Below are 27751 nucleotides of genomic sequence, written 5' to 3'. Positions count from 1 at the left end.
GTTTTCACGTTGTGGATGTGTTTCCATAGGAAGAGCTCATGAGGGAGCTGATCCAAATGGACCTCTGGGAACAAGGAGTATTCACTTTAACATCAAAGAGCAGGCAGCGCTAATCCCTTTTAATGAATGACTGTTAGCAGGAGGTGACAACATGTGCTGAGACAGACACAGGATATCATAAAAAATATTTGGGGAGGCCAAAAGATATTGGAAGGACAGGAAGGTGTGGGAGGGAATCTGCTGCATCGCTAGATATTATACTGTCTTAAAGGTGAGACCTATTGGTTATGTCAATGCTTGTTTATATTTATCTTGCTACCCACCGACCCCTCATACCGCCCCCCCCCCACCACCCATGACCGTCCTGTCATGTTTCCTCTCAATGTAATAATATGGATTGGAAAATAATGTCGAGTGTGGGAGTATTTGAGTTAGAGGTGTCTTGTTGTTCTGTTGGAAAGTAATTCCTTTCAGATCCTTAGCACCTAATATTTGGCAAATCATCTTTTTAACCATCTCACGTGCTGTCATGGCAGAACCCCTCCAGCAACATCTGGATCACAATCATAATTGCTAGACCCTGTAAGGGACCCCCACTCATCCACTGACCATTCTGTACAGTCAAAAAGCGAGAAGAAACAATCATAATGCTCCATTTTCGAGCTTCCCCCCCCCCCACACTTTCAGTCCCCACAGGATGGGCAGCCAGTTGCTGAAGTACGTTTGATGTTTAGGCACTTGCTAAATGAGTTAGTCTGAATAAACTAGATGGGTTGAACTCTTGGCAGGGATATACTTTTCTGCTGTATCGCTAACCAGAGGGGTCTTAATCAAAGTGACCGATCCTGGTAAGGGCAAATCCCCCTTTTTTCATCTGGGCCCTCACACACCAAACGTTTGATGTTCGCAGTACTTGCATCGCTATTAGGGTTTGTTTTTCCTCATACAGGTAAGCCAGTACTATCTTTCACCTTTTTTATTGGAAAAAGAGGAATTAAAAAAGACATACCTCCGTCCTAGGGAACCTGGAGTCCTGGTCTCTGCTGAAACCTTATTCATGTTTGATGCAATTGCCTTAACGTCTCGCGCTCTGAGATCTGATGTGTCTGCCGTCAGTTTCGCAGAGAAAGGTAGAGCTGACACATCGTCAGGTTAGATTGGATGGGGGGCGTGGCTTGCGAGTCGCCAAAATGGCTGCATGCAAGGGAGCTCTGGTGCTTCACCGAGAGGTTCCGAGGGACACAAGGAGACCTGTGGAGGTTAAAGTGCCAAATAATGCAGTTTTTTGAGGAGGTGGACCTGAGGTCTTGCTTTTCAGCATTATGTGAGGTATGATAATACTCTTTTCCAAGCTTCAGCTGTGTTTGCTGATGGGTCACAACTAAGAGCTGTTTCAGGAGTGAAGCTCATTAGGCTCTTAAGCAGTGTGTGCTACGAAGCGCTATGTGAGTCCTGCTTGGTACTCTTTGGCAGTATCTACCAGTCATTGCTGTATTGCGGCTGGCATTGCCTTCCTGTCAGCAAGTTAGTTGTGCGCTGCATATAACCTTGTTGGAACAAGGGTATAAAGAGATATTTATTACTGACCAACATTGTTTGTGCTGCCTTCACTTGTTTACAACTCTACTATAGTGTCTTTGCTCCAATGGCAGAAAGTATGGGTCCTTCTTCAAAAGACAAAGACTCTAAAGGGAATCTGAAAAGGGCTAAGCAGGCCTCTCCCACTCCGGATTTAGTACCTAAAGACTCTGGCACTACTTTGGATACTATTCTCTCTTGCCTTAATTCTGTTCATGAAATTGCACAGAGTACCAAAACAAACACTGATTTACTCCAGGTTGAAGTAGCGGCAATCATGAATGATTTCAAAAATCTGTCGCTTAGTGTCTCCAATGCAGAGTCTCGTATAAGTGCAGTAGAAGATACCACACAGAAACAGTTTAAACATATGCAGAGCATGGAACGTTCCCTGGTTTCCTTGCTGAGAGACCTCACGGAGCAGGAAGACAGGAATCGTAGAAGTAATCTACGCATATTTGGGCTACCAGAGGATTTGTAGAAAGCTGCTCCATCAATGTTAGACTTTTTGCTCAATTGGATTCCTACTGTGCTGGATATCTCTTTCCAAAGAAAGTTTGAAATTGAGCGTGCCCATAGGGTTCCAATGTTTAGATCAAAGTATGTGTCGTATCCCAGACTGGTGGTTTTCAAACCTTTGAGGCATCAACATTCTGAACAAATTTTGGCTTAAATGAGGAAAATAAGATCGAATCAGTGGGAGGGTCATAAAATTGCCATATCCCAGGACTTTGCCAGAGATACTGTCATCTGAAGAAAAGGTTTTTCTAAACCTACAAAGAAGACTTTTAGAGATGAACATTCCGTTCTCCTTTGCTAACCCTTCAAGCTTTAAAATAACTTTCAAAGGTCGCACTCAGATATTTTATGAGCCTTCTGATTTGTCCACGTTTTTGGATAACTAGTCTGAATCGCAGCTGGACTCTGATTCTTCTTCAAGCACTGTTCTTTCTTAATCAATCTTTGATTTGGTGATGGGATTAACGTTCTGTGGTGCTTTGTGTCACATTTGTGATGCTTTTATCCCTTTACTACTCTAGGGATGAAATGGGTTATTTACCCTAGGAAGCCTGGGTGTTATGATTCTTATGCTTGTGAATTCACTAATCTTTTTCTTTACAGGATTTTCTCCTTTTCTTCTCCTTTACCATAATATAATGTTATCCTGATGATATTCTTAGTTAGCCCTCACTGTACAGGTTTCACACTTTCGTTATCTGATGAATTCCTTCTTTGTTCTAACTCTGATTTTACTTTGAAGCACGTCTATTTATTAATCCTTGTTTAGGTGTTAGTTCCTGTGTGCCTTTTTCTCGCATTTGTGATGTGATTATCCTTTTGTTCCTACATGGGTTGAATGGGCCATTTACTTTAGGTAGGTTGGCTGTTGTTGTGATTATATTTGTGAATTTACGTAGTTTTTCTCTACAGGCTTATATTCTTTTCTTTTCCTTTTCCATGGCACAATCTGATCCTTTGGCTGTTCCTTGGTGCCTTTAATGTTACAGGTTTCACGTTTTTCTTTTCTGATAAGCTCTCTCTTTGTTCTAACGTTATTTTCTTCTTCTTATATCTCTTTACAGGCATACAGTTGATTCTTTATTCTTGTTGTCTAACTTCTTCTTAGGGTTCACATATATGTTAAGTTGATTTCCTGACTGTGGTCCTTGATATATGTTTGTTTGGTAATGGATCCCGGTCAGTACCTAGTATTGCTTTTGTGTAGGACTCTTTGTTTTGCTCGTTTTTGAAATTTTTCATTCCTTACCTCATTCTTTTCCTGGAATCTGTCCTACTCCATCATCCTCTCAATGCATTACCCAACTTTGTTTGTTATGAATATGTATTATGTAGTATGTATTAGGTAGTATTTATTATGCACAATTGGGCTTCAAAGTTTGATACCAGCCATTAAGTATTTAAAGAATGTTGTTTTATCAGCTTTATTATCCTTATGTGTAACTGCTTATTTTTTACACAGTAATGATATCTCATGATTTGCTCTCTGTATTTATTTGCAATGCCAATCAATTCACGTTGTCTTCTACAGGTAACATGTATTTTTGTGTTTTATATATTTAATAATATGAATTTACACAGGTTTAAACTATAAAGAGCTATTAGTACTGCAATACTTCAAAAGTTTTAGAAATTAATAGTTTGTTAGCTAAACTTCTGAGATAGCTCTCCATATTCCGTCGTTTATTATATTACTTTGCTTTCTGAATAGGCGCAACTGGGTGTGCTGGCCTCCTTGGCTGCCCCTTCATGTTTTTCCCTCCCATGCATTTGGTCTTTTAAAGACTTCCCCTGGTGGGGTTCTTTTTCTTTTATATGCAGTTTTTTGTTCTTTTTTCTTCCTTTGTTTTTCTCTTTTTTCCATTCTTAACTTATTCCTTTTTTACTCTTTTTTTCCCCCTTGAGGCTCCTGCTTCAATACATTTTGTGTTTTTGCATTGTTTTCTTCTTATCATTACATTACTAATAATAATAATAATAAACTTTATTGCGTGATTTAAAAATAAACCATTGCAAGTACAAAACATTTAAGAGGTTCAAGATTGCATTTAGAATGTTGAGTTCATTAAAAGTCAGTAGTATGTATAGATGATAACAAGTGAAACTTCCATTTAAAAAGTCATATTCTTAAAAGCCAGCAACAGCAAGTAAAATTTGGCAGCATTATTCCAATGGGGTGTCGCAAACTCTGGGCAGCTCAGTAAGTTTTTTTGCAGCGCGCTCCATGAATCTTACTAGGGCACAATTTAATTTAGTGTTCCTAGGGTCGAAACAGGCCAAAACTGCTGCTCTACAGCTTCTAATCATGTTTCTATTCCAGTGATGCTTGAGTAGGGCCCGTCTCTCTGTCAATAGTAGAGGGCATAGGCATATGATGTGTATGATGTCTTCATTTTGCATCCCACAAAGTCGGCATTGAACTTTTCCATGTTCTCTTTTCTATTTTGGCCAATGAGTCAACAGGTTAATAGCTCCCAGTCTCAGTTTTAAAAAACTTAGTTTCATCCGAGCACTAAACAATATAGTAAGGTACGGCTGTGGAATTAGCGAGGCATAAGATTGAAGGGTCATCCACCCATGGCTTTTTTTTGCAAGGCTGGCTTTGTCTTCCACTATTGATAATTGTTTAGTGCTGATTTTCGCTAGCCTTTTAAATTCCATCTGACTTGCGTGCAAGTTCCAGAGGTCATTTAGGCACAGGGTTTTTAAGCCTTTTGACCAGTATTCATGTCCTGCTCGCCATGAGTTGTTATCAATGCTGGCCCACAAATGGTATCCTAAACTTCCCTCCTTTGATAACCTCAATTTGTGACAGCACACGAGGAAAGACATGGCTCTGGCCAATCGTTGTTTGCAGATGCCAAGTTCCAACCTAATTTGTGCCGGTGATGTATGGTTTGGTAAGTTGAACACAGACCTGTAGATCTTAGTAATTATTTTATCCAGGTGGTCACTGTCCAATCCTTTTAAAGCTTCGCTGCCGTAAGTTAAGGTAGGAATGATTTTTGCCTGAGCCACTTGTAGAGTGGGTGCAAGAGTAGGGCCTTGTAGTTTCTTTTGAATTAGTCCGATTGCATAAGCAAGTGCCGTACCCTTCCTTTTTTGCTCTTCTAGGTGGGATTTGTATTTTCCGTTGTTGTTGAAAGTGACTCCAAGGTACCTTTGGCAGTTTGATTCAACAATGCTTTCATTGTTCAAAGCCCATGACAGTTTCTTAACTTTCCTTGAGTGCACCGCTAAAATTTTCGTCTTCCTGTTGTTGATTCGAAGCTCATTGTCGTTTGAGTAGTCGGAAGTAGCATCCAGAAGTCTTTGCATTCCGATCTTTGTTTTACTTAACAGTACCACATCATCTGCATATAGTAGATTTGTCAGCGGCAAGCCAGATAGTTTGGGAGCGTGGGAGTTGACCTTATTAAGGGCTTCAGGGAGGTCAGCTAAGAATAGATTAAAAAGTGTCGGGCCAAGACACAACCCTGTTTGAGGCCTTTTTCCGTCGGAATCGGGCGAGACAGTCTTGAGCCGTCCCCGATCTTAATTCTAACCCATGTGTCCTGGTGTAGGAGTTGTATGGCTCTTAGAAGGGCCTCAGGAATGTTGAGTCTGGACAGCTTCTGCCAGAGTTTACTTCTGTTGACATTGTCAAAAGCCGCTTGGTAGTCAATAAACCCCATATAAAGTGAACAAGAGCAGAATTTCGCTTGGTCAATTACGCATGATAGGGTCATGAGGTTGACTGAGGTACCGGTGTTTATTGTGAAACCTGTTTGATTCGGAGGAATTATAGAGTTTTCATCAGCCCATGCCCTAAGTGAGTTGAGCAGCACTCTTGCAAAATATTTTGCTTCGTTGTCAATGAGTGCGATGAGACGGTAATTCCCTGGGGATTTTTTGTCCCCGCCTTTGAAGATTGGTGCAAGGATGGATCCACGCCAGGAGGGCGGTATGGTGTTGTTTTGCAGACACGTGTTAAAAAGGGGGCTTAGTTTCGCAGCCCAGAAAGTTGCATCTTCCTTGAACAGAGCTTGAGGAATTCCACCTGGACCAGGCGCGCCATCCTTGCGTCCCTTTTTTATTATTTTTTCAATTTCGTCCTTCTGGACTGTCGCAAAATTGACGTGGCTTTGGGTCGAGTGACGTTCTTTTGTTGGTGTCATTTTATGACCTAGCTTATTTAGGGAGTTTGAAGTGTTCAGGAGAGGTTCCAGGACAATCTCTGTTTGTGATAATGTGTCCATGGGAGGGAGATTTGGATGGTTAATGAGCAGTTCCTGGTCGTTAAAGTGGGAAAAGAAAAATTCAACCCACTCTATTTCAAGAATGCTCGAGGAAGCAACTTTGGATGTGCGCCCAGATGCGCTATTGATTGTGCGCCAAAACCTGGCAGAGTTGTTTGTTTTAATGTCATGCTGCAGTTTGAATCAAAACAGGTTCCATTGGCTTGTGCGTAGTTCACGTTTCGCTTTCTTGAGGTGGTTACGGGCCTCTCTCAATTTTATTATTTTAATGGGATCCATTGGATCAGCTTTTAAAGCCCGCCATAAGCGATTCATCGATCTTGTTGCAGATAGTATTTCAGAATTTGAGCGCGGCGTATACTTTTGATCAGTTTGACTTGTGTATTTTGTTGGTTTGGCGAATCTGTCAGTAAGTTCGGTAGCAAATGTTGACCAGTTGGCACATATATTGTCCAGGCACGTTTGGCGCTCAGTTATTTGTTTGGCCTCTGCTGATATGAGTTGAAGATCCTTAAAGGAGCATTTGATGCGTTTGAGGTTGATTGTAAGGCTCTCAGATGGCATGTCCCTTACCTTTTTGTGTTGTGTGAGGCAAGTCCTCAGAATAATTTCTTGCGGGCAGTGATCACTTTCTGTTCTGTTTCCAAGACAGTATCCTGCTACTTGGTGGAGCAATGAGATGCTGACGAAGGTATAGTCAATTAATGAAGTGCCTTTTTTCGATAGATATGAGAATCGAGGTGGCTTGTCGGCAGGAAAACGCCCATTTAAGGCTCTTAAGCCCAGATTCTCAAGGTTACCTTGTAGAGAACTTCCATGTGGATCGTCCTTGTGCCAACCAGGCTTGGCTTGTGGTGGAATCACCCAGATGCTATCATGTGATTTAGTGACCTCATTTTTTTGGAGGACTGACATTAACCACATGTTAAAGTCACCAGTGAGTAGGATTTCTGAGTTTAGAAAACCTGTTTGCACTCTTACTACTGACGCTGTTACTTCGTCTACAAAGGATTTCCTGGATGCTGTGTTTGGGCGGACGTAGGCATTCATGAAGATTAACCTCCAATTTTGGCCATTGTTCAAAGTAAGAGAGATTCCCACACATTGGAGGCGATTTGATGAGCCCGGCAGGTCCCAGGAGGTGACTGCATTTTTTGTCGATATATAGACTGCAAGACCGCCACTCCCTCTTCCTGGACGATTCAGTTTGTGCGCTGGAATATGGTGGGTTTTAAAGCCTTCTAGGTGCTGCGGTGCCGTAAGCCATGTCTCTTGTAGTAAGAGTATGTCGAAACCCCGAAAGTAGGAAATGGTAGCGTTGTCCTCGAGTTTGCTCGTAAGGCCATTTATATTCCATGAACAGATTTTTAAAGGAATCTTTTCGTGGCAGTCTACCCTGCTGGGATGTCAACGTAAAAGGCGGGTTGTATTCAGGGCGCCGGCCAGCCATGACCATGAACCCACCTCGTCCTGATTCCTATTTATTGTGATCCCGTCTTCTTTTGCTTTCCTCATTGGGTGGACAGAAGTGGGGGTTATGTTGCATGCACCCCTGAGGACGGAGTAAACTGTACCCCTCCCTACACTTCTATGTTCAACACCACAGCTTCCCTGTAGAACGTATGGATAGCCCTCTTCCCTGCTCGGTTGTATCAGTATTCCCCATTGCTTGAAGGTGTCGATTTGCCCTAGAATTTTGTTCATTGCCTCTGCGGTTCTCCAGGTGATCTTTGTGGGTTCGTTTAATTGGCCTTGACATGGTGCAATGAATTCTACCGATATTATGTCTTGAGTGGTAATTTCGTCTGACAAACCTGACGCTTGTATCAGCTTTAAGATGTTACCCCGGTTTAGGATATCATGGCTGCCTTTAGACTTATATTCTGGATAGAAGAGGGTAGAGAGGTTGTCCCCACTCCGAACTGTGCTATTTGGCCTGGGAATTGCCTCTGTTTTGTCCATGATTGGCAATTGCGCAATTTTTATCGAAGGACCCGTAAAAGGGATCTCGTTGCGCACAGTATCAGGCCTTTCATTATTTGCCTGACCAAAGTTCCAGTTTTCACTTGCTGGGAGTGCGCCCTGTTGGTAGTTGACACGCTTTACTGTATCTTCCTGCTTTAAAATGGAGACTCGGAGTATGATTCACATCTGTTTCATTCTGCGTGATGTGTGTGTTAGGGGGAGCCGAGTTGGTAGTGTTTTTTTGTTCTTTTGCTTCAATGAGCAAGCATTTTCCCGGGGGGACCGTTGGTGGTTTCTTTACTGTTGGCGAGCTGGAAATGAGGCTCTTCCTTTTGTCACAATCCTGGTTAATTAGTTGTGCTTCCGTTGTTATTCCTGGGTCAGAGGGATTTCCTTGCTCATCGTCACCGGAGACACCAGGACGTCTAAGGCTGTTGAACATCGGGTAGAGGTTTGGGACTTGTTTGCTCCTTCTCATTTTATTACGTCCTTTCCGCTTCCTCTGTCTTTTGACTTTTCCCGCAGGGTTTTCCTCTTCTTGTTCAATTGGGGAGAGAGGAGTGGAACTAACTCTACTAGTGACCTGGGGAGATTGCTTTCCTCTCGTGCCGCCACCTTGCACCGTATTCTCTTCAGGTCGTGGGGAGATGACAGCTTCTTCCTCACTTAGCCTTGAATTAGAAACTGTTTTGGATTGACGAGCTTCGCTTGGATTACCGGCATCTGGATCGCTGCCATTCCCAGAGATAGGTGTAGCTTTTGCTATTTCTTTTAAGTCTGCTACAAGCTTTTCCATTATGCCTGGAAGCGAACAAAGTTTCTCCACTATTGGTGAGCAATCACATCCTTGCTGCGGGCGATCTACAGTTTCCTGGGCCCGTCTAATCAGGCTGTTTAGATTTGAGATCCTTTCGTCGATTTTTGCAACATATACGGCAAGTGTATTTAGAAGGCTGATTTGAATGTCCATTTTATCAGCCTGGTAGAACATTGCGTCTGCTGACTTTTGAAGGATATCAAGGGCGGTAGCCCATGCTTTTTCTTGTGAGGGGACCTCGCTTTTGTCCTGCCTTGGAGTTGCTGGTGGCTTGGGAGGGCCAGGATTTGAGTTCCCATATGAATTCAACATATTTGCCCATTCCGTCGAATCGAGGTAGGAAAGCTCCTTCATGACACCCTCAGCATCTTCTGTGTTCGTTACGATTTCAGTGTGCACTGGCTCAGATTTGCACACACGGTATAGGTCCTGTTGGTTGCAACCACCCCCCCCGAGGGAGGTGCCTGGTTTTTCCGTCGTAAAGGCGGTGTTAATGCCCTTGATGAAATGAAGCGCAGATTCTCCGTTTTGACTGCACGGGATGCTGAAGCTGGCTTCAGGAAGCATTTGGTTAAAGTTTCCCAAAATGCTGTTTTTTTCTACCGCTGGTTCTATATCGATTTCCTTTGTGTTGAGGCCAACGCTGGATATGGATAAAGCGAGTCTGGATGGAGCAGATTTGTGGCGACTCTCAGTCTTGGGGGAGTCTTCCTTACTGGGCTCCACCTGAGCGCGGTTCGAACTGCCGTTAGCGGTTTGATGGAAACTGTGGTTGACTTGTAACTGCATTGAGGAGTCCTTAATGCCCCATCTGCTGCGCGGCCCTTGGAAATGATCACCAGTGGGCTTAGGGGGGTTGGAAGCCCAGTGATGTTCTTGTTGCTAGAAAAAACCGTTGACCCGGGGTCCTTTATGAAGTTGAATTTTGTTGTTATCTTCGGTTGATTTCCAATAGGTTTACTGCCCCTTGTATCAGGACGCTTCCTGGGGGCCTGAGACTCACTATCAATTGTGATATCGGTGTCGCTCAGCAGCAGAATAGGTGACCGTTCTGGGTCCGAGACTGTCCTCACGTCTCTCCCTTTGCTTTTCTTTTTCCTTTGGGGAGCCGTTGTCCTCACCCTGCCAGATCTCATCTCGAGGCAAAAAGTAGATGAGGAGCTTAAATGAGGAGAGACTCACAGAACTGCTGCTGGACCTCTGCTACGGCAGAGCTTCAATCTGCTGCTACTGGCCACCAGTCGCTGGGCACAGGTCCCTTTTCACAAGGCCCAGATCGCTGGTCACTGGTCTCTTATGCCTACACGCCTCAGGCCGCGCTGGCTAGCGTTCAGGCATAAAACCCACAAACTCGTGTCCCTTGCCTTGTCCCCGCTTTCTCTTCTATTCGCCAGCCCGCACCCCCAGCACTCAGGGTGATGGCGACGACGGTACAGTCTTTAGCCTTAGGGCTCAGTTTTTAGTGGAGACTGGGTGTGGGAGTAGGTGTGGTAGTTCTCCGACGTGTCCCTGTCAACCCAAAAACCCAGAAGGCAAGCGACAGTTTTGGATAACACGAGCCTCAAACGCTGCACCCCTACCTCTTCGGGTGTGGTTAGGTCACGACGCGCGGTCCAAGGACTGGGTCCGACCCCTTGGAGCAACCTTTTGAGGCAGCTGGACTCCTCCTGCCAGTACCCTCAGCAGACTTGGCTTGGCTCAACACAGCAGCTCAGCACCACTCACACTATCTCCCTAGCGCTGTCTCTCTAGCGCTGTCATTCTCCCTGCCATGGTACTGAAAGCACAGGGCAGCCGGCAGCTTCAGGGAGTTGTGGCCCGATTGGGGAGGGCCAAGTGGGGCCAAAGGCGGCCCGGCCGGCACGCTCCAGGTGCAGCCCGGTACTTAGAGGCTCAGAATGCTGAAAACGCCAAACGCCAAACCGCTGCCAACCAGCCTCTCACAGCCGGTCCGCTCTTCGCTCTAGCTCCGTGCTCCTCGAAAAACGCGGCAGGCCGGACTCCCCCAGTACTGAGGGCTTGCTTCACGCTTCACCTTCGCCCCCGACTCTCACCGGAGCTTCGGCCCTGCTCTGCTGCTCTGCTCTGCTGCTCTGAGGCTGCTCTGGGGCCACGCACGGGATCGCCACCTAGCGGTCACCGGCAGGAACTGCAGTCAAAGCCCACACACAGAAACGTTTCCATTACATTACAGATGCAGTTATTTTGCGCTTCTTTCTTTCATACACCAAGTACACTTATGTATACTGATTCCTCGCTAATATGCCTTGTCTGAATGTGCTTTCACTCAATGCGCGCAGTTTGCATCACCCTGTGAAGAGGGCAAAAATGTTGGATTATTGTAAAAGTCTTTCTAGTGACATAGTCTTATTGCAAGAAAACAAAGTAGCTTATAAAGAAGCCTTATTGTTGCGGAAGGAGTGGGCCCTTGATGTTTCTTGCTCTGAGGCCTTTGGTAAGAGAAATGGAGTGGTGACTTTGATTTCCAGGAATGCTGTGTTGTCTATTGTTACTGCGGATCATGATTCAGATGGTAGGTGGTTGCTTACTTGTTTATCTCATGGCTCATTGGATATCTATGTCATGAATATCTATGCACCTAATGGTGATGACCATCCATTCTATCTCAACTCAAGGACGTATTTGATAACTTTGTCTCTTCAGGGAAGGTTTCTGGATCAGCTACTGAGGCTACTATTGTGGTGATTCCTAAGGAGGGTAAAGATCACTCTGATCCTAGGAATTTTCGCCCAAATTCTCTTGTGATTATGGAAACAAAGATTTTCGCCAAGATTTTGACTAAAGGCTTGGAACAGTATATTTCTTCGCTTATTAATCCATCGCAGACCGGTTTTGTTAAAGGTAGGCTGGCTAGGGATAATATTCGGACATTTTGTCACATCTTGGGGAAAGCGAAGTTGTCTAGCCTTCCTTCAGCAGCCATCGCTCTCGATGCCCAAAAGGCATTTGATAAGGTCTTTTGGCCTTTCCTAAAAGCAGTACTTCAATCTCATAATCTTGGGGACTCATTTGTTAGTATGGTGATGTCGTTGTATGCACAACCTAAAGCCAATATTAGAATTAACGGGGCTACCTCTTCCTTTTTTGATCTCTGCCAGGGTACTAGGCAAGGATGTCCGTTATCACCTCTTCTTTTTTTGCTGTCGATTGACCCTCTACTTCGGCTACTTAATCTAAATCAAGATATTAAAGGTTTTCAATTTGGCCCGAAGAACATCAAAACAGCGAATGCGAATGATGTGCTCATCTTCTCTGAAGATATAGTCAATGCAATTCCGGCTATCTCCAAAAATATTAAAGAATTTTCTCGTGTTTCAGGGTATACTCTGAATAAAGACGAGATGGAAATGTTTCCTCCTAATACGTTTTGTTTTCCTTCCCGCATGGGGGATGTTGGCTTTAAATGTCAATCAAAGTGCATCAAATACTTAGGGATTTGGTTCTGTAACAATTTGACAGAGACTGTCTCGTATAATGAGTCTCAAGTTATAGCTAAGGTTAAACAGTTGTTGGATACAGGGTCGCTTAAATACCTATCCTGGTGGGGACGTCTTCAAACCTTGAAGATGATAATAACTCCCATTTTTATTTTTGTGTCTTCAATGCTTCCTGTCAAGTTGTCTTCATCTTTCTTTCATGAAATTGACGCTCTTACTTCAAATTTCCTATGGAATGCTAAGAGCGCTAGAATAGCTCATAAACATCTGAGGAAACTTTATGATATGGGGGGGGATGTTATTTCCCAGATTGGAACTTGTACCAAGTTGCATTCTTAGCTTCTCAGGGTGCTCTTTGGTTCTCTTCGGATTCAAGACATATACTGCTGTGGTTGTCTATTGAGCAGGAATTATCTTCTCCTTTATTTACCGCTTCTTTTTAACCGCATCCACATTGACTCTACCTTTTTCAAGATGTATTATCTCTGATACCATCGCCGCATTGAAAGCTATAAATAAAAAAGTTTCTAAGCCAACTCATAAATCTCGGTGGTCTTCTTTATAGTAAAATTCCAAAACTAAACTTGATATTGACCCTGCGACATTGGCAGACTGGGCTAGCAAAGGTATTACATTGGTCAAGCACCTTTATGATTCAAATCATGACCCAATGCCTTTCTTTTCCTTAGCTTGGCAGTATACTCTCAGTAATTTGGATTTCTATACGTTTTTAAAAATAAAGGTTGCCTTGGCTAAGCTTTCCTTTTACCCGGATTTCCATACTGTTTCCCTCTTGTCTATCTATACTACTATTATAAAGAGAGAACACAAACCTTTGAGACAGGTAAACTAAAAAAGTAATGCACCAATCACTACACCCAATACACCATTTGAAAGGGGAGATATAGCAGAAGGACATAGGCTATAGATGTGTACACCATATACATTACAAAAGCAAAAACGCCAAAAGTGTAAAAGTAGTCCCTTGAGGGTGTGGTCGTGTGTAACAACGTGGCTGTGGGTGTATCAAACAACCAATGTGGATGTATAACATTTGCAAATACCTATTTAGATACACACATACAGCCATCAGAAAATGCTATTTAAATACACACATACAGCCATCAGAGCAGGAAGATAATCAGCGCAGTATAACAAATATACTTACAACATTTGCAAATACATCGGAAATGCTAAGGAAAATCAGTGCAGTATAACAAACATACTTATAATCAGCGCGGTAGTAAATACATCGGAAATGCGATACACACATACAGCCATCAGCACAGGAAAAGAGGGGCGCGCTATATACACACCTTCCTCGTAGTTACACTCACAACATTGACGCCTTTGTACTCCCATTACAATCTAAAGCGGGCGTGCCTTCAATACACGATGACTCTACAATTACGTCACACAGGGGGCAGGGTGAATACGATTGTAGACCAATGACAACGCAGCAAAGAACACACATGAACGACTTCCCCCAAAAAATAAAACAACTCTAACCATTGGCCAACGACTTCATAAAGGGGCAAAACCGGAAGAAAACAAGGCGCCGTTTCATCACATACAAACGCTAGCGTTTCAAACATAGCGAGAAAGTTAGCCGAAGGTGTATTCATAGACTGCGATCCCATTCTAAAATACCGCTAAACTTAGACGAAGGCGTCTTTACATAGCGCGGAGCCGTTCTTACACTGCGCTCAACTGAGCCGAAGGCGTGTTTACAGAGCCCCGACATTACCCGAAGGCGTCAGAGCGCATCAGAGAACAAACATAAGGAGGACATTACACGCGCGGTCCCGTAAATACAAAGCGCTCAATTTAGACGAAGGCGTGTTTATATAGCCCCGACATTACCCGAAGGCGTCAGAGCACATCAAAGAACAAACATAAGGAGGACATTACACGTTAACAAATTACAAAAGCGTCAGAGCACATCAAAGAACAAACATAAGGAGGACATTACACGCTAACTAATTACAAAAGCTGACTTAAGGATACATGAGGGAAAAGGTGACAATTGTGCCCAAACAAAAAAAGCTGACTTAAGGATACATGAGGGAAAAGGTGACAATTGTGCCCAAACAAAATACATGAGGTAGCAAAAACTAACAGCAGGAAACAATAACAAGTGTGCAGGTTACAACACAAAACAAACAACAATTAGAGGTATAATCCTGCAATATTTGCTCCACACTCAGGCACAAAAATAAACGTTACGTAGCCAATGGGGGCACTTCACAGGTAGCATACTGTGTTACAAGGGAAAAGTGGTGTGTGCAACAAACAGAACTGAAACATAAGGAGCACATTACACGCAAACAGATTACAAAAGCTGACTTTAGGATACATAAGGGAAAAATGACAATTGTGACCACCCAAAATAAATGACGTACCAAAAACTAACAGGAGGAAACACTAAAAAGTGGGCAGGTTATAACACAAAACAAGTACAATTAGAGGTATAATACTGCAAGATATGTTCAACACTCAGGCACAATAATAAACGTTACGTAGGCAATGGTGGCAGCTGTGCAAGTATCAACAGCTAACAAAATATAAGAGGTACCATACATTTGGTTACAAGGGAAAAGTGGTGTGTGCAACTAACAGAACTGAAACATAAGGAGCACATTACACGTAAACAGATTACAAAAGCAGACGTTAACATACATAAGGGAAAAGTGACAATTGTGACCAAACTAAATACATAAGGTACCAAAAACTGCCAGGAGGAAACAGTGACAAGTGTGCAGGTTACAAAACAAAACAACGTACAATTAGAGGTATAATACTGCAATATATGCTACACACTCAGGCACAAGAATAAACGTTACGTAGGCAATAGTGGCACTTGTGCAAGTATCAACAGCAAACAAAATTTCAGAGGTTGCATACTGTGTGTTACAAGGGAAAAGTGTTGTGTGCAACTTACAAACAGGTACTAAACACAAGTACAAGGATAATTAAAACATAAGAAGCACATTACATGTGAACAGATTACAAAAGCAGACCTTACGATACAAGAGGGAAAAGTAACAATTGTAACCAAAAAAAAATAAAAAATTAGCAAAAACTGCCAGGAGTAAACCGTGACAAGTGTGCAGGTTACAATAAATATAAGGAGCACATTACACGTGAACAAATTACAAAAGCACACGTTAACATACATGAGGGAAAAGTGACAATTGTGAACAACAAATTTACATGAGGTAGTAAAAACTGCCAGGAGGAAACAGTGACAAGTGTGCAGGTTACAAGAAACATAAGGAGCACATTACACGTGAACAGATTACAAAAGCAGACGTTAAGATACATAAGGGAAAAGTGACAATTGTGACATTACTACGCAAAAACAATTAGGGAAAGCAACAGTGAACATCAATGTAACTACATTTCTCTCTCTTTTGTAAATATTTAAAGCACATACATTTCATTATGGTGAAGAGGAAAACACATCTTTCACAGACTACATATAAAAAACGCGCAAACACAAACAAGCGCATAAGACTGACACAGACAAATGAGGAAACATTACATAACATCGATGCACCATCAACCTCATATCTTTCACAAACAACAAATACAACACATTCGCAACAGCATTATAACAGTACTCCACAGCCAACCACCTCTAATACCACACACGTGGACAACACTAACAAAACCAACAAAGGCACCACTCACATACAAAAACAGCAAAATTTCATAACTCCAAATATGCAATCACAACAAGAAGAACATACAGTACAACACACACACATTCTCAGATCTGCATTCAACTACAACCCACTTCATGACTACTGCAACAGTCCACATGTCAAAATTGGAGACATGGACAATGTCTGTACTCACTGCAACGCACTTAAATGGAAGGCAGAACATAAAGGCCTTTGCTGCTCATCAGCAAAAGTACTTATTAACAACATTCAAGATCCACCGCCACTCATTAGACAACTACTAGATGGCACTCACACACTTTCAAATAATTTCTTAACAAACACACGCCGTTACAATACTCTATTCCAAATGACATCCTTTGGTGCAAATGAAGTTAGGGAAGGCAATTTCATGCCAACATTTAAAATACAGGGACAGTTATACCACTTGATTGGAAGTATGCTTCCAATGGAAGGGAAAGCGCCACAGTTCCTTACAAATATATTTCCTATCTCAACAACAAAAAATAGACGCACGCTCACACATGGTGCCAAATTTAAACACACACCTTATACAACTACTACAAGACACATTGCACCATCATAACACATACATTCGTTCACTAAAGTACAACTATGAAATGAATTCACAAGAGGAAGATTTGCGCATTATTATACACGCAGATAAACGGCCACCAAATACACATGCAGGAAGATATAATGCACCAACTACCGATGAAGTTGCAGTTCTTTTAGTCAACGAAAACAAGGGACCACGCGACATTGTATTACATACCCGAGAGGGAGTATTACGCAAAGTATCTGAATTACATAGATCCTATGATCCTTTACAGTACCCCATCCTATTCCCTACAGGTGAAGATGGTTATTGTCTCAATATAACACAAACAAACTCTGCAACAAACAAAACAGTTACATGCATGCAGTACTATGCCTATACTCTTATGGTTAGAAATACAACTTTCAATACCTTGCATTGGTTCCGCAATCTCTTCAATCAATACATTGTAGATATGATGGCCAAAATCATCACAGAAAGACTAGACTTTATCAGGCACAATCAAAAACAACTGCGCGCAGACCACTACATCAATTTAAAAGATGCTGTCAATCAAGATCACAACGTATAAGCTCAAGACATTGGACAGCACGTTATTTTACCAGCTACCTTCACTGGATCACCAAGGTATATGCACGAAAAAACACAAGATGCTATGACATACGTCAGGCACTACGGCAGACCAGACTTATTCATCACTTTCACATGCAATCCAGAGTGGCAAGAAATTAAAAATCAACTGTTCCCAAAACAAAAAACATGCGATAGACATGACATCGTTGCACGGGTCTTCAATTTAAAAGTTAAAACACTAATGAAACTATTAACACAACAGGGTATCTTTGGATCTGCTAAAGCTTACGTATTTACTATTGAATGGCAAAAGAGAGGACTACCTCATGTACACATACTATTATGGCTCGAACCAAAAATTAATGCCGATGACGATGATCTCATTATCTCCGCAGAGCTGCCTGATCCTATTAACGATCCAAAACTGTTTCTTATTGTCAAGAAAAACATGATACATGGTCCTTGTGGTGAACACAACATTCTTTCACCATGTATGAAAAACGGGATTTGCACCAAAAAATACCCACGCCCTCTCATTAATGAGACAGAAACTGGGGTTAACGGCTATCCCATTTATCGTAGGAGGAACACCGAACATGGTGGACATACTGTCACAATGACGGTTAGAGGACAGGAAGTCACTGTCAATAATCAGTGGGTTGTTCCATATTCACCACTACTCTGTCGCACTTTCAATGCTCACATTAATATTGAATACTGCCAATATGTTAAAGCTATCAAACATATTTGCAAATATATTAACAAAGGCTGGGATCAAGCAACTGCTGCTATTGAAAACAAACACAATGAAATAGACACATATCTAAATGGACGGTATATTAGCACTTCCGAAGCAGTGTGGCGCATTCTAGAGTTTCACATTCATGAACGCCATCCCACTGTCACACATCTAGCTGTGCATCTTGAAATTGGTCAAAGAGTCTATTTCAATGACAAAAACATTCTACATGTAGCACAAAACCCAACGCACACAACGCTTACTGCCTTCTTCCAATTGTGTGCCACCGACAATTTTGCAAAAACATTGCTATACCAAGAAGTACCACAGTACTATACATGGTCAAAATCAAGTTTTAAATGGCAAAAACGTGGACAGCAAGTATTAGGACACCCTGGTGTAAAAAAAGACTCAGCTCTGGGTAGAATGTACACTATTCACCCAAACCAATCGGAGTGTTCCCACTTACGCATTCTTTTACAACATGTTCGCGGACCTACAGGCTTTGACACTCTTTTAACGGTTTGGGACAACTAATGCCTACCTATCAAGCAGCGTGTAAAGAACTTGGACTCATTGAAGACGACCAACATTGGAAACATACATTAGGTGATGCTGCACTTTCACACTACCCATCTAAGCTACGTGAATTGTTTGTTACTATTCTGCTGTTTTGTAACCCATCTGATCCTCTTACTTTATGGGACCAATACAAAGAAGATTTGTGTGAAGATATACTACACAATAGGCGTCAAGAAACAAATGATGAATCAATACCAATGAGTAATGACATATTTAACCAGGGTCTCATACTAACTGAAGACTCTGTGTATGTACTAAGTGAAAAAACTTTAAAAGATTTCAAACTGCGGCAAACAAATAGAACTATACATACACCGTACAACCATACTGATTTTAAAAACTCTACAGAGAACCTACTGCAATACGTTGCACAACATTTGCCAAACTTAGTGCCCGATCAAACAATAGCATACAACACCATTGTTGAAAGTGTGGAAACAAAAAATGGAAAAATATTCTTCTTAGACGCACCAGGAGGGACTGGAGAAAACGTACTTAATCAACATAATACTTGCAAAAATACGCTCTTCAGGACTATTGGCTCTGGCAGTTGCATCTTCTGGAATAGCTGCCACTTTGCTAACTGGAGGAAAAACAGCACACTCCACGTTTAAACTACCTTTAACTGTTTCCATTGAAAATGAATCCACTTGCTTAGTACGCAAAAATGGACCCTTAGGCACCCTGCTTCAAAAAGTGTCTCTTATTATGTGGGACGAATGTACTATGACACACCGCACACATATAGACGCCGTACACAGAACTCTTCAAGACATTAGAAATTGTCCTACAATCATGGGTGGGGTCACTTTTGTCTTTGCAGGTGACTTCCGTCAGACTCTTCCTGTTGTCCCAAGAAGAACACGTGCTGATATACTAAAAGCATGCTTAAAAGCATCACATCTATGGGACTCCGTACAAACTCTTACCTTACGCACTAACATGAGAACACATTTAGGAGGAGGAGATAATGACTTTGCTGATCTTCTACTACAGGTTGGTAATGGAGATTTACACAACACAAATGATAAAATTAATATTGAAAATTTAGGGACGGCTGACTCGAACTTACAGGAACTCATACAACATGTATACCCAGACGTTCACAATATTATTAACAAAGACTACCAATGGATTTGTGAAAGAGCTATAGTTGCACCCAGAAACACAAGTGTCAACCACATCAATGAACACATACTACTTCAAATCCCAGGGGAAACAAAAGTATATAAATCCATTGACACAGTATTAGATACTGAAGACGCAGTACATTATCCTCAAGAATTCCTAAACTCACTTAACCCTACGGGACTTCCACCTCATGTACTCCAAATAAAAGTTGGCATTCCAATCATCTTATTGCGAAACCTACATCCGCCAAATCTATGCAATGGAATCCGACTACAAGTTAAAAGTCTTTTACCTTAAGTCATTAAAGCAACTATTATATCTGGCCCTGCTGCAGGCCAGTTAGCTCACATTCCACGTATACCCATGATACCTACAGATCTACCATTTCAATTTAAACGTTTGCAATTCCCGATTAACATTGCCTTTGCTTCTACCATTGACAAATCGCAAGGTCAAACATATAAAGTTATAGGCATCGACTTACGAGAAGAGTTCTTCACTCATGGCCAGTTATATGTTGCACTCTCTCGCACCGGGAATGTGCAAAATCAATTTATTCTACATCCTCATTCAAATGAAACTAAAAATGTAGTTGACTGCGAAATCTTACAATAATGACATACTTCATCTGTAACAACATTACACACTTTACTTTTCATCCCCGGACAACGTCGGGACGGGCTGCTAGTGTGGTATAAAGCAGGTCACTTGCCTCTAGAATATATACATTTGTATCCACCACGCCGCCTTTGCAGACTACGGTTACACAACAAAAATTGCTACATCATTTTGACCATGATATTTTTAAACATATTTCACCAGAAATCTGGTAACTCATTAGAAAATTTTCCCTACGAAATAAAATTGCTCCTTCTCCTCTTCAGTCTAAAAATGTTCTCTCAATCTTTTACATTGGACCCCAGCTTGTTTGCATACCCTCAAGCTTAAAGATAATGGTCTCTGTTGGAGTTGTAATATAGCTGCTGGTACGTATCAACATATGTTCTTTGAATGCTCTTTACTCCAACCTTTTTGGGAGCTGGTTCACAAACATCTGTTACTAATCTTCAATATTCAATCTGAGCTCTCGCTGCCTCTAATTTTGTTGGGCCCAAGGGCTACAACATCTCCATTATCTTTGGATACTCTTGATATGCAATTGCTAGATTTATTATCAATTGCGGTCAAAATTATATTAATAGAGTGGAAATCCTTTAAGTCCATATCCTATCATACGTGATGGGCATGGGCATCGTTTCTCCGAGGGGCTCATACTTCTGTGGAGGACAAACACCTTACACCCTTTGTTTCTAGTGGGGTCTGGAGATCTCTTGATAAATATATGAACTTAGCATCACAAGGCTTGGTGGTGCAGTATCCCTTTGTGTCTTCTTCTTAATTTACCCTCTCTATTGTAGTAGGTGTCTCGATCTCTCTCTTTTTTTCTCCTTCTTCTCCTCTTCTTCTTCCACGCTACTCTCTTCTCTCTTTCTTTTTTCTTTCCTCTCTTTTTCCTGATGATGGATTTATCCAAGTGGAACAACTGATTTTCTCGTATGCCTTGCTTATTCCTTAATTCACCATATTGAGTGATACATCGGTGATATATGTAAAATCAGTAAGGAATCTCGGAGTTACTTTTAACAACAGTCTGAGCCTAGAGACCAACGTCAACAAGCAGGTCAGCAGCTGCCTTGCTTTAATGCGAGGACTGCGAAAGATGCTACCTCTCCTGCCTTCACAGGACAGAGCCAACATAGTCAGGAGCACCATCCTCAGGCGCCTGGATTACTGCAATGCCCTTTTACTGGAATCCCCTGCCTATCTTATTTCCAGACTTCAAAGTATCAAGGCGGCTGCAGCTAAACTGGCACTCTCTCGAGAACGAAGATCTTCTACCACTCTCGCTTTGGCTGACCATCACTGGCTGCCTATACACCAGAGGATTTGTTTCAAATCCCTATGTATTGTCTTTAGGGCAGCTCATGGGCTAGGCCCCCGACCACTCCAAAATAAACTTAACTGGTATGAGCCTACCCGGTCTCTTCGATCCTCATCTTTAAACCTTATCAGCATACCCAGGATCAAGAAAGCCACCTGCGGTGGAAGAGCTTTTAGTATAGCTGCAGCTCATTTGTGGAACAACTGATGGCCTTTCGAAAAAAGGTTAAAACATGGCTCTTCCCAAAAATCTAATCGATCAGAACTTTAGACCACTGCCCTCTCTGTTACACAGGTTTTCTCAGCTATATGTACTCAGCGCCAGGATGCCCATAGGGTTGCAGAGCGCTCTATAAATGCTATAAATAAATAAATAAATAAATATATACGACATTGATTATATTTACACTGATTAATGCTTATTTATTTATTGTGTAAATCTCTTTTTGGTTGTATTGCTTATTATGGTATTTTAATTATTTGTACTTCTTCTCTTAAAGTAATAAAGATATTAGAACAAAACATTGTCAGGTAAGATGATTCCAGGAGTCTCCTGTGACATTGAGACGCCCGCACTCCTTTTGTACCTTGCAGCATCTCCAGTCCTGTGGAGCCGGTCGGGTATTGACTCAACACAGCCCCTCCTTTCCCCCTTCTTTTCAAGGTGTTCTCCACCCAAGATGCCGGCACTGCATGTCTCCCACTCTGCCGGTGTATTGGGCCACCTGTGGCTCCGGCTCCAGCTCTCGAATCCACGGGGCCCGGCAGGGATACCAAAATAGGAGGGACAACCTTCTCCTTCTGAGTCGCTCCTGCCACTTTGGGATCCATCTTTGCTGCTGTCGGAAAACAAACACCGTAGTTGGCATGGTCCAATACCGCCACTATTAGTCATCCGAGAGCAATCAGGCTCTCTTGGATCCTCACAGCCCTGGAGCAACCACCAAGCACCCGGCGAGCCGTAATTGAACTGCCCAGGGTCATAGCCACTTTTCCGGGTGAGTAGAGTCTTTATCCATTCAATTCACCATGATTCGAAGTACTGCCTAACTGCCACCACAGGCAGCCGCCATCTTGCTTCTCACTTCCAATTTTTTTTTTAAGGAATATTAATGGATTATTTGTCAAAATATCTATGACTAACATACAATCATTTACACACAATAAATGTGTTGTATATGGTTCCACAATTTCTTTTCTTTGATATGAACTGGAGAAACTTTTATCTTCTACTTTTTGTGATGTACAATCAGCAAAATGCAGCAAAAGGGTTGCCTGTTTTGCGTGCACCAATGCAAAGTTGATATGACCTCTGGTCTATCAGCACCAATTCTTGCTACTGGGTTGGGCTCTAACGTAATATTCTTTTTGAGAACCGAGGCTGTATATTTTTAACATGCAGCAACCCTCGTTTAACCTCTAATTGGAGTTGATCATAATGTGGTATGTTAAAAATGTAATTTTGTTAGAGAATGTCAAATAGATCTGATTCACTAGTCTGTGCATTTTTGCGATGATAGGTATATGTTCATAAGGATATATGGTATATGTAACAAGTGTAATTGGTTGCGTTGTGCTTCTGGCATTGCTGTGTGGGAAGTGCTATGATACAATGGGCCCAACTGACAGATTTATTTTGTAGGATGTTTAGTAGTATTGCAGTAATATTACTCAAGTACTACCAAATGCTATCCACATAACTTTGGTGATTTGTACAAGGGTTGGGATCATTGAAATAATTCTACCAGCTCCCCTGTGGGAGGAATGGGTAGGTAAGTGGGAATCGTTACCCATGAAGAGAGTGTGGCATCCACTACCAGAGCAGCACATTTACACTTTTCCCTAGCTGAAACAGATCGGGCATTAAAAAAGTTAAGAAAATAAAAGGTACATGGAATAGATGGTATACCAGGCAATCTCATCTTACCTCAACCAGACATCTGGTCCCCATATCTAAATCTAGTATGCAACAGCAGTCTAAAAGACAGTCCAATTCCCCCCACATGGCATGGAGCTGTTATTATTCCCATTTATAAAAAGGGTGACAGAAATAATCAGCAGTCTAAAAGACAGTCCAATTCCCCCCACATGGCATGGAGCTGTTATTATTCCCCTTTATAAAAAGGGTGACAGAAATAATCCCTCTATTTAAAGACCTATTAGTGTGCTGGGTAGAACTCAGATTTTTTGTTGTAGGCATGTGCTTATTAGGCTCAATGATTGGATAGAAGAGAATAACATCCTTGAAGAGTTGCAAGCAGGCTTTAGAACTAAGATCAGTACCTTAGACCAGGTCCTTCGCTTAAAGGTGATAACTTGGTAATATGTCACCTTGAGGGGAGACCATCTATATGTCGCTTTAATTGACTTGAGAGCAGCATTTGACCTGATACCAAGGGAAACCCTCTGGGAAGTCTGGATGGGTATGGAATTCCTATAGATATATTAAGAATACTGAAGGCCCTCCATGCAAATACCTATGCAAAGGTGAGATGTAATACTATAGGAGACTTGACAGATCGGATTGATCAGAGACAAGGGTGTGTTCTTGCCCCCACACTCTTTAGCTTATAAATCAACGGAGCTGTGAGAAAGTGCTGAATGCAGACACGATGCCCCTAAAATTAGCAGGAGTGCCTATCCTGATCTTGATGTTCACGGATGACACCCTACTAATCTTGAGAACACCAATGGGGCTCCAATCCAAATGGAATGCCTTTGTCACTTTCTGTGAGGAAAGTGGCTTAGAATTGAACCCAACAAAATCTAAATGTATGCCCATAAATACCCATAGATCATATTAAGGGAATATGACAATAGAGCAGGGGCCCCTTGATACGGGCTCACATTTTGATTATCTGGGTGTCAGACTAACAGATAACCAAACACGAGAAGCCAAGTTAGAAAAAAGAAAAACCACCCTACATGTATAAGCTCTGCAATTGGGAGAAAATCTAAGGCCTCCTCAGGATGGGCAGTGCCCCCTGTTCTCACAGTATATAGATCCTCAGCGCATTAATAGAAACAGTCTATGGAGCTGAGATATGGGGCTATGTTAAATCACAAACTTTGACCAAAATTGAGAATAGGTTTATCAGGGCTCTATTTAAACTCCCTCCAACCTCACCTGTCACACCAGTGAGAATATATCTAGCTTTAAACCCAATACACTTATTTCTTTCTGATTCAACCATTGTTGTACTGGATCAGACGTTGGTCTACTCAAGAACTAGCAATATACAGGGACTCGGTAAAGGATCTGCTAATTCTTGACAAGGACGTGAGTACTCCTTGGTTGAAGGTAATAAGAGAAACAGCAAATAGAATATGAATGGGAGAACTGTGGATGTCACCAGAGCTGGACGCCGAAGGAGATGCAAAGACAGCAAAGCATCTATACTGGAAGGAAGTCTTGAAGCAAACATTGAGGGTGCATGAGAAGAGTAGTATATCTGGCTAGTTTTTGAACCATAAATGTGTATCACAGTTAGAGAATTATATGGATAGAATTCATTCCTTCCAAACTAAATGTTTATATCTACAACATAGATGTGGCCTCCTTCCACTGAGAGCTCATACCTCAAAATGGTTTAATATACCTCTCAATTGTTAAATTTTGTCAAAGTTGTCCACAAACTGTAGAATCGAAAGAGCACTTCTTGTTTTTCTGCCCTCTATGTAAAACAGCACATAAGAAATGGTTGATTACTGTATGTAAACTCATGGGAGTGAGGCATTATTGGGAAGCTGCAAGGCTACTGAAAAGTGATCCAAGAGAATAAATAATTTTGCAGTATCTCGTTCTCTTTACTGTGCTTGGAATCAAAGAAAGCAGGCCCTAGGCGATTACAAATTTTGAACATCAAATTTTTAGAAAAGCCTTATCAAGATTTCCTGGTTGTTCTTTCATTGCTGGGGGATTTTTATTTCTAAAATCATGGAATTTGTAAATATTTGTAAATATATAAATGTGATGATCTTCCTTGCTACTGTCTACATTGTGTTCCGGTGGCGCCATTTTTGCAGGTTTTTTCTATGGTTCAAGAACCTGCTGCTGTCTTCCTTTCCTCAAACAATTTCCAGGCAAGACCTAAAGGTCAAGATAGGTTAACTGCTGTGACTAATGTTCTTCCTTGAGAGAGATCGGAGTTTTGTCTAGTTTAGTTTTTGACTCACATTAAAGTAGCACATGAGGGTCAATATACCTGTTCCAAAGAAAGTGTGCACGAAGGAAACGGAGGTGCACACCTTTTTTATTACCTGACTAAATCCTCTAAGATCTACTTCTTATTTATTGACTACTGGTGCTACAGTGCTACACTTGCTGTCATGACAAGTGCCTAGTCAAACACAAAGAAATACTAGCAAGAAGGCTTGCTGGCACCGTGCACTTCACTGGGTTTAAATAAAACCCTACAAATTACTCAATGTTCTAAATAAATCATAAGATACTCAGAATTAGTTTATTCATGAAATCTCTTATTCTCAGTCTCTGTGGTAACCGAAACATAAATGCAACCATGGACAATTATCAATCATAATACTCCATAATATCAACAGTATTCACATTATTTACAATTTGTATGTCGTAAACAATACAAAGCAAAACATGATTATATATTCCGTATAATTCTTGTAATTCCATTTTTCATCTGGTTTTCACGTTGGGTGTATATTGTGTGTTATTAACTTCACTTCTACATTTCAAAATTATAAACACAGTATGACTTACCATCCACAGGGTCATGATTGACAGCAGTTCACACATGTTCGATCAGCATGCAATTTGGGTAATGCTACTCATATATGTGGTTGTCTTTATATTTTTTAAATGCATCAATTGTAGGCTGGCCCCTGAGGAAGGGGCCAAATGCATTGGGCTTTCACAAGTATTATATAGAATATATATTCAGGTTTTGCTTTGTATTGTTTACGACATACAAATTGTAAATAATGTGAATACTGTTGATATTATGGAATATTATGATTGATAATTGTCCATGGTTGCATTCATGTTTTGATTACCACAGAGACTAAAGAAATTTCATGGATGAACTAGTTCTGAGTATCTTCTGATTTATTTAGAACATTGAGTAATTTGTAGGGTTTTATTTAAACCCAGTGAACAGAGCACCGTGCCAGCAAGCCTTCTTGCTAGTATTTCTTTGGCAAAGAAAGTGTGCCACGCAGATTATAAAGTGCATATAATATAACTAGGTCAGTGGTTACTGCTTTTAAAAGAGACATCCTGTAGTTACATGCAATTTCAATGGTAAAATCCAAATATAGAACAGTGAACTATTAACTTTCAGCAAAGAACTGCATTTACACTGCAAAGTATAGATTAGAGTATAGATGAATGTTGCAAAATGAGTTAACTTGGGTAGAAATGTATTCTTATTATTAAAGAGAACCCCTGGCTATTGTGTTCCTTTTTAGATTCTGAGTTTGTGCTTCTCTAGAACAAGCACTCATAAACTATACTTCTTACAATACGGATGACATGTCACTCCTACACCTTGTAAGACTCTGACTTATGTAACATGTCCTATACACTGATTTACAAACGTTTGATTGATTATCTCTGTATAATGTGAGTGTGATGCAAAGTACTCTGACACCCTACACTGGTATGAGTGGTGTTATAACTTTTTAAATGCTTCTCAGAGAGGGCGGTTTTGAAGACTTGGACACTGTTACAATGTGGTGGGGAAGCAATCCGTGATAGAGGTGGTCATTTGAGGGCACCAGCAAACATTGTTGCACCGGGCGCCACCAAAACTAAAGCCAGCCGTGATTACATAGTTAAAAGTGCAATTAATGACTGTGTTCAAATCTTCATCATGTGTCATTAATGCACAGACAGGAAGGTGTTTTACTGTTATGTGTTATATCCTGCTCTTCCTCTCTCTTTGTGCTCTTCCTCTCTCTTTGTCCCTCCTTAGTGTTAGTGTCTGCTTGTCTA

General features: G+C 41.5%; 1 protein-coding gene and 1 pseudogene across 1 annotated transcript; both read left to right on the top strand.

Annotated features, from left to right (window-relative positions):
- Positions 1 to 11445: 11445 nt before the first annotated feature.
- On the top strand, positions 11446 to 18669 carry LOC144790713 (uncharacterized). Its single transcript, XM_078665431.1, has 3 exons — positions 11446 to 11572; positions 11782 to 11979; positions 17393 to 18669. The coding sequence occupies exons 1-3, from the start codon at positions 11446 to 11448 to the stop codon at positions 18667 to 18669; spliced, it is 1602 nt and encodes a 533-aa protein (XP_078521557.1).
- Positions 18669 to 20460, top strand: LOC144790712 (ATP-dependent DNA helicase Pif1-like; annotated as a pseudogene).
- Positions 20461 to 27751: the final 7291 nt, after the last annotated feature.

This window comes from Lissotriton helveticus, chromosome 11, assembly GCF_964261635.1.
Source record: "Lissotriton helveticus chromosome 11, aLisHel1.1, whole genome shotgun sequence".
In the NCBI taxonomy this organism is placed as follows: Eukaryota; Metazoa; Chordata; class Amphibia; order Caudata; family Salamandridae; genus Lissotriton; species Lissotriton helveticus.
The sequence above is the reverse complement of the archived record's forward strand: the minus strand, read 5'-3'. Positions and strand labels throughout refer to the sequence as shown.